The sequence below is a fragment of the Schistocerca cancellata genome, chromosome 5, assembly GCF_023864275.1.
Source record: "Schistocerca cancellata isolate TAMUIC-IGC-003103 chromosome 5, iqSchCanc2.1, whole genome shotgun sequence".
NCBI classification, from domain to species: domain Eukaryota; kingdom Metazoa; phylum Arthropoda; class Insecta; order Orthoptera; family Acrididae; genus Schistocerca; species Schistocerca cancellata.
Window position 1 is genome coordinate 660,444,589 of NC_064630.1, and position 13,074 is coordinate 660,457,662.

Here is a 13,074-nt window from a genome sequence, read left to right on the forward strand (position 1 = left end):
CTCATTGTTCCGCAGAATTTGCATTCGCCGAAAATCTCTGAGCAGTTTACATTAAGGAATATTTTTTCCTTCTACTCCTTCTCCTACATACACTGAAGTGACAAATGTGATAGGGTACCTCCTGGGTTTCCTGTCGAACCACCTTTAACCCGGCGAAGTGCACCAACTCGATGTGTCATGAACTCAACAAATCCTTTGAAGTACCCTGGAAAAACATTGAGTCATGCTTTCCCTTTAGCTGAATATTAACAATTGACTAGTTGTTCTCGGTGCAGGATTTTGTGAACAAGCTGACCTCTCGATTATGTCCCTCATATGTTGGATGAAATTCATACTGGGCGATGTGGCTGGCTAAATTACTCTCTCGAACTGTCCAGCATTTTTTTCAATGGCGAAAAATTGTGGCCCGGTGGCGTGACGCATTGTCATCCATAAAAATTCCATCGTCCAAGTAGCTGAACATAATCATTTACATTGAATGATCAGTTGATTTGGAACAGAGAACCCAATGTATTTTATAGGCCACACCATTATGGAACCACAACCAGCTGGCACTGTGCCTTGGTCCATGGCCTCTTTAGGTCTGCACCACAACCAACAGGAATCGGGAGGCAAGGAGATGGAGGCAAGGAGATGGAGGCAAGGAGATGGAGGCAAGGAGACTGAGGCAAGGAGACGGAGGCAAGGAGACCGAGGCAAGGAGACCGAGGCAAGGAGACGGAGGCAAGGAGACGGAGGCAAGGAGACCGAGGCAAGGAGACGGAGGCAAGGAGACGGAGGCAAGGAGACGGAGGCAAGGAGACGGAGGCAAGGAGACGGAGGCAAGGAGACGGAGGCAAGGAGACCAAGGCAAGGAGACGGAGGCAAGGAGACCGAGGCAAGGAGACCGAGGCAAGGAGACGGAGGCAAGGAGATGGAGGCAAGGAGACCGAGGCAAGGAGACGGAGGCAAGGAGACGGAGGCAAGGAGACGGAGGCAAGGAGACCGAGGCAAGGAGACGGAGGCAAGGAGACGGAGGCAAGGAGACGGAGGCAAGGAGACGGAGGCAAGGAGACGGAGGCAAGGAGACGGAGGCAAGGAGACGGAGGCAAGGAGACGGAGGCAAGGAGACCGAGGCAAGGAGACAGAGGCAAGGAGATGGAGGTAAGGAGACTGAGGCAAGGAGACCGAGGCAAGGAGACGGAGGCAAGGAGATGGAGGCAAGGAGACGGAGCCCACAGTTTTTCACTCGTAGAAGGTTCAACTGATATGGTCACGAGCCAAGGAGGGGCGTTGCGGGCGATGTGCTGTTAGCAAAGACACTCGCGTCCTAACGGGTACGTGCTTTGTACATTCTACATCGATTTCTGCGGTTATTTCACTCAGGGTTGCTCGTCTGTTAGCACTGAGAAATCTACGCAAACGCCGCTTCTCTCGGTCATTAAGTGTAGGCCGTCGGCCAATGCGTTGTTCGCGGTGACAGGTGATGCCTGAACTTAGGTATTCTCGGCACATTCTTGACATTATGGATTTATAAATATTGAAATCACTAACGATTTCCGAAATGAAATGTCCCATCCGTCTAGCTCCAATTACCATTCTGCATTCAAAGCTATTAACTCCTGTCGTATGGCCAGAATCACATTGGAGTCCTTTTCACACGAATCACCTGAGCACAAATAACAATTTTACACCTTTTGTATGGGATACAGATACACATATGCCGTCGGTATATGTGCATATCCCTATCCGATGACTTTAGTCACCTCTTTGTAATTTCACAGTTAACACGCACTGCGGAAGTGACAGCGAGATGCAATCAGTAAACGAACTTCGCTCCTCGTACCAAAACGTTGTGTTGGAGTGTTCACAAAACTTGCTTTCAGGACAAGTTTTAACACGGGCAATTGTGCTGTTACGTAGTTGCCACTACTGTCCTAGCGTTGATAACGTCACATCCAGAGACCCCGTGGCGTCCTTACTGCGATGGCGCAGGGGCCAGCCGCCTCCCTGTGCGGGCATTCGTCGGCCCGACTTGGTTCCGCGCCACCGGGATGAATATTCATGCCGTAAATGAGTCTTGCCGCAGTTTCTCTGGCGTTGCCGCCTGCTGTGGAAACTGTTGGCTACCGAGGTTGCAGCCGCTGAAGGTTGGCCGAGCTGGCGTCTGCCCCGCCGTTGCCCGTGGCTGTTGTATTTAATAGACAGTAGAAGCACTCCTCCCCAAGTCTGACGGTAGCGCAACGAACCAAAGCAAACGACGCTCCAATGCAGGAATCGTACAGCCAGCCGGTTGCAAATAAATGTTTGGTACACTGACCAAGGTTTCCACGCCTCTAAGGATGTGTTCATCAGAATGAAATTTTGAGAAACACTACAAAATAATACATAGAAAATTAAGTATGTGAGAGAAAAACATTAACCAAGATTAGAACTGTCGTGACGCACAAAGGTTACTTATGTGAAATTACATTGCGAGAAAGCAGATACGCTCGTCAAAAAACAAAATAAAACAAGTTCCAGCCTTTGGCACTTGTGCCTAGATAGGAACGACATATGACTCATCCGCCCAGTGGCTTATAATGCTGCCACGGAAACAATACAAGTTGCACCGCCTGCCGGGCGCAGACAGTGACCTGTGATACATTACAACAGGAGTAACTGAAAAAAAACGACAGTTAAGTATAAAAACAAAATACATTGGAACCACGCTTAATGTATTTTTGAAGATACCCACTAGTCAAACAGAGAGCCACCTATTAGACTTTACAGAAAACGTGCAGAAAATTAATACACTACTGGCCATTAAAATTCCTACACCAAGAAGAAATGCAGATGATAAACGGGTATTCAATTGACAAATATATTATACCAGAACTGACATGTGAATCCATTTTCACGTAATTTGGGTGCATAGATCCTGAGAAATCAGTACCCAGAACAACCACATCTGGCCGTAATAACGGCCTTGATACGCTTGGGCAATGAGTCAAACAGAGTTTGGATGGCGTGTACAGGTACAGTTGCCCATGCAGCTTCAACACGATACCACAGTTCATCAACAGTAGTGACGCGTTTTGAAAAAAGCCAGTTGATCGGACACCATTGACCAGACATTTTCAGTTGGTGAGAGACCCGGATAATGTGTTGGCCAGGGCAGCAGTCGAACATTTTCTGTATCCAGAAAGACCCGTACAGGACCTGCAACATTCTGCCGTGCGTTATCCTGCTGAAATCTAGGGTTTCGCATGGATCGAATGAAGGGTAGAGCCACGGGTCGTAACACATCTGAAATGTAACGTCCACTATTCAAAGTGCCGTCAATGCGAACAAGAGGTGACCGAGACGTATAACCAATGCCACCCCACACCATCACGCCGGGTGATACGCCAGTATGGCGATGACGAATACACGCTTCCAATGTGCGTTCACTGCGATGTCGCCAAGCACGGATGCGACCATCATTATGCTGTAAACAGAACCTGGATTCATCCGAAAAAATGACGTTTTGCCATTCGTGCAGCCAGGTTCGTCGTTGAGTACATCATCGCAGGCGCTTCTGTCTGTGATTCAGCATCAAGGGTAACCGCAGCCACGGTCTCCGAGCTGATAGTCCCTGCTGCTGCAAACGTCTTCGTGCAGATGGTTGTTGACTTGCAAACGTCCCCATCTCTTGCCTCAGGGATCGAGATGTGGCTGAACGATCCTACAGCCATGCGGATAAGATGCCTCTCATCTCGACTGCTAGTGATACCAGGCAGTTGGGATCCAGCACGGCATTCCGTATTACCCTCCTGAACCCACCGATTCCATATTCTGCTAACAGTCATTGGATGTCGACCAACGCGAGCAGCAATGTCGCGATACGATAAACCGCAATCGCGATAGGCTACAATCCGACCTTTATCAAAGTCGGAAACGTGATGGTACGCATTTCTCCTCCTTACACGTGGCATCACAACAACGTTTCACCAGGCAACGCCGGTCAACTGCTGTTTGTCTATGAGAAAACGGTTGGAAACTTTCCACATGTCAGCACGTTGTAGGTGTCTCCACCGGCGCCAACCTTGGGTGAAACCTCTGAAAAGCTAATCATTTGCATATCACAGCATCGTCTTCCTGTCGGTGAAATTTCGCGTCTGTAGCACGTCGTCATCGTGGTATAGCGATTTTAATGGCCAGTAGTGTAGAAATAGCTATATAATCCAAATGTTATTTGAATTTTACTAGTACGTATTCGTGAGTTTCTTGTTTCATTTTAGATTGTCAGTCATCCAACTGCTTGATCCATCGGTAATTTCCAAAGGTAATGGCCTATCGATGTCGCAGGGTTCAAACGACACATATCGAACGTGCGATTGTAAATTGATCATACGAGTCTCGTGGCTGCCGTTATGATCAATTATATGTGATCATTTTTATCTGTCTTCCGTCGTTCCTTTAGTTGGTCTCAATTACATTGCTCCGCGAATTGTTTCTGATTTGCTTTGGAAACGCAAACGATTTCTGTCGATAGTGAGTATGATGTCTGGTGTTCCTGACGTTTTTTCGGCGGAATCTCTCATATGGAAAAATCTAATTCCCTGTTCATCCAGCGTAGAAAACTGTTTGACTTTTTGCCGAAAATATTGAGTACTATCGGACGGCGAAAGGAGGGACTGTGTAAACTGTGGTGGTGCGAAGTGGGTAAAACTACGTAAGAGGAGTTTCGATGCTGAAATAGCGTTACGATTTCATTGCGGACAGTGCGGAAAACGAACGAGGAAGAATACGTGGTTCTACTCTTCCAAATTATCCATCGAGACCAGCGTAATTTTCTTACCTTGCTGGATTCGAGACTGTTGCAAGCAACAGCATCGGAAACAGAGTTACCTGCTAATACCGTCTCTGACTATTTCGAGTTTAGCAGAGAAGTCTGTTAAGTGGTAGTGACAAACGGCAGTGTACGAAATGGTGGAGCGAGCAAAATAGTGGAAGTGGACGAATCTCATATAGCTAGACGGAAGAACCAGAGAGGACGACGACCTTCAAAGAGTGAAATTGATCATATTTTGGTATTCGCTACAATAGAAAGAGAGTCCCGGAAGTGTTTCGTTGTGCGAGTATTGTCCAGAGATACGTCACTTTAGTGGGTCTGATAAAGCACTTCATACTGCCTGGTACTAAAGTAATTACAAACGGGTATCAGTCCTACAAGACTCTGAAAGCTGAAGGATTCGACCACGAGTTCGTAAAACATTCTGTGGAGTTTCTGTCTTCGGATGACCCCAGTGTCCACACTCAGAATACCGAGTGGCTCTGGAAATCTCTCAAGTCTTCCATTAAAAGAGAATGCGGTCCAGGACAAAAATACGAACTGTACTTGTTTCAGTATCTCTATTTCCATAATTTGCATTTGCAGGGAAAAGTTAACGCATGTGACACTCTGCCGATATTCTTGCGTGATAATGGTAGAGTTTACCCAGGCTGTGGCAGAAAGGGAATTGTCCCTGTAGCGTACACATCACACATCACATGGACTTTCAAATGACGACAACACCGACGACGAGTAGGGTAAGTCGCCTCCTTTGGAATTATAAGTATTTTTTTACGCTCCTTTTTGTAGTTGCTGTAGTGACCACCGTAAACATACTCATAACGCCTGCCACGAGGCTCGCATATTCGATTTACAATCGCACGTTCGATGTGTGTCGTTTGGACCCCGCGACTTCGATAGGCAATCGTTCTTGGAAGATACCGGTCCATCTCTTGCTGTCATGTACAGTTGTGGGAATCAGTATAAAGGCATTGATAATGGTAGGAAAATTAACATTATCGTTTGGAATAGTTGTGTACAGTATGTATGCAATAGTATGAGTTCTAGTATATCGACAAAATCAGTTAAATTATATCGCATTTGATGTCAATGGTACGGTACATAACAAGACACCAACGATTCAGCTAGTAGCGGGTGGAAGGTGGTATAAATGCATTCGGCTCTGCGCGATGTTACTGTGTATGTACGATGCTTTACTGCAGATAGGAAACAGAAATTACCAGTCACAGAGCGTGTTTTGTACATACACCACGAGTGTAAAAATGGCACGCAGAAGACAGTCATCATGTGATGAAAAACCAAAAATAGTTGTGTACATGGAAATGGGAAGCTCTAATCATGAAATCGCCACGAAGTTGAAACTTTCAACTACAATGATTAATAATTTCGTTAGGTTCGGCGCACGCGTTACGTACAGAACGGAAAGTATGGGAACAGTAGAAAATTATCTGGCGACTCGAAACGGTTACTTAAGCACTAAGCAAGGCCCGCGAATCATTATGCTTCTAAATTCGTCGCTGATTTACAGTTGCTTGTAACTGCCAGTAGTGTAAGACAAATTTTATTACATGACAAACATCTTGCATTCAACAAACGACTGCAGAATCCTGATCTAAAGCCCAAACATAAACAGGCTAGAGCGGAGTTTGCTGAAAAACATGTACCATGGACTTCAGAATGGCAATGATCTGAGAATTGAGCGGCACGTCGGAAAGAGCGGAAATTTTTATGGTTGAAGTGTTATGATTTGGGCAGCCTCCTGCGCAAAGAAATCACACATTACTTGGCTGAACACTAGACTCAACTCTAACGTGTAAACTGAGCTGCTAGGGCAGAGATGATAAGAGTATTTTAGTACCTAGAGGACGAAAGTCAAATGTTTCAAGAAGATAATTCATCTGTACCTGTTTCTGCTAAACCAGAAAATTTTTTTGAAGATATCGATGAAAATTTTTGAGGTATTAGGAAAGCCGGAGGTTGGACAAAGCACTAACAATACAATAACGCAACAGGGCAGTGAGTGCCTTTATACCATCTTCCATCCAGGGAGTGCAAACTCCTTAGGTCTTTACTCGTGTTATGAAAGAACTATGTAATTTGGTTACGATTGTTTATGTCGTATACATATCTACTGTTCTCACAATAAATTCGATGTATGTGTACTTCCGACATGAGGCATTTTCTTTTGTAGGAACCTTGTCATCATACGAATTTCCACAACTGCACTAATCATTTTATCTCAACATGTTGGCGGCAATGAAAATATTCGAAAATCTGTGAAGCTAACTTAAGGGGAGGTTTACTATCTTTGGTCCGTAAAAAAGCATGGTCTTTGAGAATTTTTTCTTGGGATGTGTTACAGATATCAATGTCAAATTTTTTCAACATGTTTATTGATATTTCCTCTACAAACTGAAATTTTGTTGACCGGAAATGTCGAAGAGCAAAGGCGGCAGTGCCGTCGGAACGAAACTAAATTTCGATGTAGACCTCCACGCGTGGTAGGTCAGCCGGCTCGTCTGAAATCAAAATTAAGTTGACGTTAGCGAAGTATATAGCATTCTTTAGGAGTTGTATCTAGCTTAAGTTATTTGGATCATAGGAAACAAAATGGTGGACATTTGGAGAAATAGGGTATTTTCATAGATTTTTCGACATCGTCGGCCATGTAAAAATATTTATAGTTGATGGATCGGAATAAAAGTGGTACAATTCGAAGAAAATTTAGTTATCTTCGTCGGAAACAAAGAATAGTGCCAATAGGTTCAGTAGATTTGAAGTTACCATACCGCGCGATAAAAAAAAAAGTCGTTTGAAGTTTTGACTACATTTAAATGCAATATTATGCAACTTACGTTGAATATGCTATTTCGGGTCGATAAACTAGTTCTTCCTCTTCCTCATTAAGGGCGTTCTACTCGATCTGGGCTGTCCTGCGCAGCTTCAGAGCCGCTCGTACGGCCGGTGACAAGAGGTTTTCGGCCGCTTGAATCCGGTGGTCGTCCGAATGCTTGGCGAACTGCATCGAATAGAGTCCCAGGGTGACGTCCATCGTTGTCATGGCCTTCAGAATTGCTGAATACCCTTCGTTGAAGCTGCTCACTGCCAGGAAAGTGGCAGTCTCCACAGTATTCGCACCAGAATGCAAGTGCTTGGGGGCTAACTTCCAAACACACACATTCAAACTTTCATGTAAAGTTTGTGGTTTTCCTCCCAAGCACCGGTACAATAACTCGCCCTCCGAGAGCGCCTCGTAGATGGGATAAATCACTTTTTGAACTTCTTTGGAAAGCGGCTGGTCATGTTGATAGTCGTCCAGATGCCGGTAGCCTCTGCAATGCGCCACATGCACCAACTAGTTTCCCCAGCATGAAAATTTTGGTGTTGTGGGTGGTCATCCGTCGAACAGTTGTGGAAACACGTTGTGCAAATTGCCTTCTTCATCTGTTCCACCGAACTGGAATGCCGTACTACGTCGTAAGCTCCTTGATCATTTTATCAGTTTTAGTCATGGGCAAGCACATAGAATAATTTTTCGCCGCTACAAAGTCGAAAGTCCCGAAAAAACTGGTGCGTGAAAAAGGCCGATTTCAGGCAGGTGCGAGTAGCAAACATTTTCGTTACGTATTCGGGAAAAAAAAACAGTTTCAGGGGTGGATTCTAAACACTTTTATGGATCCAAAAATACAATTTTTAAAAAATCGATTTTTTAAACCAAAAGATAGTAAACCTCGCCTTAAAAAGTAAAGGCAATTTTTAAAAAATAATATTTTTATATGGGATATAACGTTTCTAGCAACATCTTTCTTACTGTCATTCATGGCAGCAAACACCATCGAACTAGCTTTCTGGAATGAAAACATTTCTGTCGCCGTGAGAACTTAATCTAATGCATTACACTGCGTTTTGTATGTACACTACTGTTTGTAAAAAGTTAAACATTCAGAAACAATGGTCTGCAACACACCACGATAAGACAGCGTGAGGAACAGCGGAATGATAATAATTGTTTTAAATAGCAGGGAGGTGGCGTGCACGTAGGCCCAGCAGCGACCTCTTTTGTGTATCCGGACAGATCAGTGTTCCGCAACTCTCAGTCGGTGCGAAACCATTGTACGAAGTGGAAACGTGTAACCGAGAGCCACTACGCCTCGTCGACGTCACAGGATGAAATACTGGCATGTGAGTGCGTTCGAATGGGGCAGACAGGTTGGTCTTCGGGAAGTGGGTCTCTCATTCCATGACACTGCGGCTCGTGAGGCGTATGTGGAACCAGTGAAATGAAGAGGACCGTACACAGAGCCGACAGTCCACTGCACGAGACAGTGTGTTCACAGCACGAGATGACTGCCATATTTTCCTCCTGATCGTAACGGACTTGTCCTACACTGGTGGCACCTTCGTCCACAGTGTTGGCGAAACTTGGAGCACTGCTACGGGTTTAGACAATGTTTGCGTCGACGGTTCGACTCTGTCTTTTGGATTGGTGACACGCATGCCATTGCGTCAGTTTGTATGGGCCAGAACCTAGCAGCCGGCCGGAGAGGCCGAGCGGTTCTAGGTGCTACAGTCTGGAACCGCGCGACCACTACGGTCTCAGGTTCGAATCCTGCCTCGGGCATGGATGTGTGTGATGTCCCTAGGTTAGTTAGGTTTAAGTAGTTCTAGCGGACTGATGACCTCAGCAGTTAAGTCCCATAGTGCTCAGGGCCATTTGAACCAGAACCCAGCAATGCCACGGACTGCAATGGGCACGTAGACGCCGACATTGGCATTCTGATTGCGGTTTATCGTATAGCGACATTGCTGCTCCGGTTGGTCGAGATCCAGTGACTGTTAGCAGAATATGGAATCGGTGGGTTCAGGAGCAGTGCTGGATCCCAACCGCCTCGTATCGCTAGCAGTCGAGATGACAGGAATCTTATCCGCATGGCTGTAATGGATCGTGCAGCCATGTCTCGATCCCTGAGTCAACAGATGGGGACGGTTGCAAGTCAACAACCATCTGCACGTACAATTCAACGACGTTTGCAGCAGCATGGACTATCAGCTAAGAGACCATGGCTGCGGTTACCCTTGACACAGCCAGGAGCGCCTGCGATGATGTACTCAACGACGAACCTGGGTGCACGATGGCAAAATGTCATTTTTTCGGATGAATCCAGGTTCTGTTTACAGCATCATGATGGTCGCTTCCGTGTTTGGCGACATCGCGTTTAACGCACATTAGAAGAGTGTATTCGTCATCGCCATACTGTCGTATCACCCGACGTGATGGTGTGGGGTGGCATTGGTTACACGTCTCGGTCACCTCTTGTTTGCATTGACGGCACTTTGAATAGTGGACGTTACATTTCAGATGTGTTACGACCCGTGGCTCTACCCTTCATTCGATCCCTGCGAAACCCTAGATTTCAGCACGATAACGCACGGCCGAATGTTGCAGGTCCTGTACGGGCCTCTCTGGATACAGAAAATGTTCGACTGCTGCCCTGGCCAGCACATTCTCCAGATCTCTCATCAATTGAAAACCTCTGGTCAATGGTGGCCGAGCAACTTGCTCGTCAATATACGCCAGTCACTACTGTTGATGAACTGTGGTATCGTGTTGAAGCTGCTTGAGCAACTGTACCTGTACAAGCCATCCAGCTCTGTTTGACTCAATGCCCAGGCATATCATGACAGGTATTACGGCCAGAGGTGGTTGTTCTGGGTACTGATTTCTCAGGATCTATGCACCCAAATTGCGTGAAAATGTAATCACATGTCAGTTCTAGTATAATATATTTGTCCAATGAATACCCTTTTATCATCTGTATTTCTTCTTGTTGTAGCAATTTTAATGGGCAGTGGTGCGTTAGAGCATCGATCCGTGCTGGGGCTGGGTGTAGTAGGAAACTGGCTTTTTGCTTTTTAATCAAAGGAATGCGAAATTCATTTGATTTGATTTAAGAAAACCAACGAAATCGATACAGCCAGATCGTCCAACTAGGACTGTAGCCCTACCCCCTCTTGAATACCATTACCTTCTTCTCTCTGTAACTAAGCTGGCTTTAGTTTACAGGATATCTTCGCATCCTATAGTATGAAGAATGTGAAACACAAAGAAGCATCCCTCTTCAGAATGTTGAGGAAGCGCTCTGCGGAATGTTCTAGCAAGTTAGCTGGATGATTTATTCGCCTGGTCGCCAACCCATCGGAGAGGCCACATAAGAGAGAGTAGTCTGATATGCCGCGGGCGTGGGAAGTAATCTGTCACTTTAATTGCTTCCACTGGTTGCGCACACCGTGCATCTCGTGGGCGGTGAAGTCCGCAACTGTCGTGGTTCTATTTGTCAACAGCTAACTTCCCAATGTACACTCACAGCGTATTACGGCAAGTTTTCACACTGGGCAAGCTAATCTTTACAACGTTGTGACAGTGCAGTGCCTGCGTTGTTAACGAGTACAATCCAATGCAACACAAGCACAGCGATATCAATTTACCTGCCGATACCAGGCAGCGACTTTCAATTAAAATGTCCTCCCCCTGTACTATCATTACGTAATGCGTACGAGTGCGGCTGTGACGGATGGTCGCAGGTTCGAACCCTGCCTCGGGAATGGATGTGTGTGATGTCCTTAGGTTAGTTAGGTTTAAGTAGTTCTAAGTTCTAGGGGAATGATGACCACAGCTGTTAAGTCCCATAGTGCTCAGAGCCATTTGAACCATTTGAACTTAATTTGTGTCACAAGCTAAAAGATAATCTAACTTAAGAATTAAAATAAAACATTGATATTAGTTTCTACTTTCATGAACACTGCCCAAATACGTATTATAAAGCAGGGCCGTCACCTTATGTACTGTAACCATTTGAGGTAAGAAAATTGACTTAGTTAACGAACACATATTATTATTGTTACTTAATTATAATTAGGAACCAACGATCTTACACTGCATCTGCTACTGTTGTGGGTATGTAAATAATTTCACCCTTAGTCGTTTCAAGGAAAGGTGGTTATAATTTCGTAAAATTGAGTATCATTAAATACTTTTAAGGCAAAATATTACAGAAATTACAAATATCTCACGTATTTTATTTTGTTCGTTTATTTGGTTTCTTATTACATAGTTATGTGGAAATATTACAGTTATCTCATACAGCGGAAAGTGAAATAAATCACTTACAGGTATGGAACACAAAGACACACAATGTCTCAATATCAGCTGAAAGAAATGGCGCTGTATGCGATCCGCATAACTTTAAATTAACCATGTAAAGCTGGAAATAAATTTTCAAGATGAACGCGGCATATCTTTCACCTATTAGTTAAAAGCCTAGAATAAATATAAGATATGAATCATGGCTCCCGAATTTCAATCGATTGTTCGTAGTATTTACAATGAAAATATAAATGTGGATTTGTATTTAAGGTACACAGTAGAAGAAGGAGAAGAAAGAGGAGGAGGAGTAGAAGAAGAAGAAGAAGAAGAAGAAGAAGAAGAAAAAGAAATGTTAACACATAAAAGTGATCTGTTTTTAGTGATTTGTGTCTAATGTGAAATACTTTTTTACATTATGAAAAGGTACTGCCTTAATGATACTTTGAATACACTGTGTAACGTAGGAAACAAAGTACCATCATGCGCAACGTAGAATTACAGAATAAATATCTGCACGTTAAATTTCAGTTTCACACAAAAATGTCAGCTAGAATTACTCATAGATACAATAGTAAATCGATATATGTTGGTGTAGACTTTTTCATCTTCCGTTCGAAGTCTGGTTTTATGCATCTCTCCTTGCTAATCCATAATGCACAAGCTTGTAAGCCTCCGCAAAGCTACTGTAACCTACAGTTACATGTTCACTGCGGTAGAGCCATGGTTTCCTCCTACAATATTTAACGTCACAGCTTCCATCCATAATGAATCTGACAACTCCTCAATGCCTTGGGAAGTTTATTGTTAACTTACCCCTTCTGTGAGTCAACTTGTGCCATTTATTTCTTTCCTACTCAATATGATTTAGCACCTATTAAGAAATTGTCGGAACTACACAAGTAATCTACAGCTGTCTTCTGCAGTACCACATCATAAAAGCTTCTCTTCTCCTCTTGTCTGAACTGTTTACAGTCTAACTTTCACTACCAGAGAAGCCACATTCAGAAAAGACGTCCTAACACTAACGCATATCTACACACATACTCTGTAAGCAACCATACGGTGAGCGACGAAGTGTACGTTGCAGCACTTTTTCTTCCTGTTCCACTCGGAAATAGAGACAGGGGAAAACGGC

At 44.5% G+C, this 13,074-nt stretch overlaps 1 protein-coding gene across 1 annotated transcript; it reads left to right on the forward strand.

Annotated features, from left to right (window-relative positions):
- The first annotated feature begins 568 nt into the window (after positions 1–568).
- LOC126188744 (uncharacterized) lies at positions 569–12,333 on the forward strand. Its single transcript, XM_049930353.1, has 2 exons — positions 569–1,143; positions 12,210–12,333. Exons 1-2 carry the CDS (start codon positions 569–571, stop codon positions 12,331–12,333), a joined length of 699 nt encoding a protein of 232 aa, XP_049786310.1.
- The last annotated feature ends 741 nt before the right edge of the window (positions 12,334–13,074 follow it).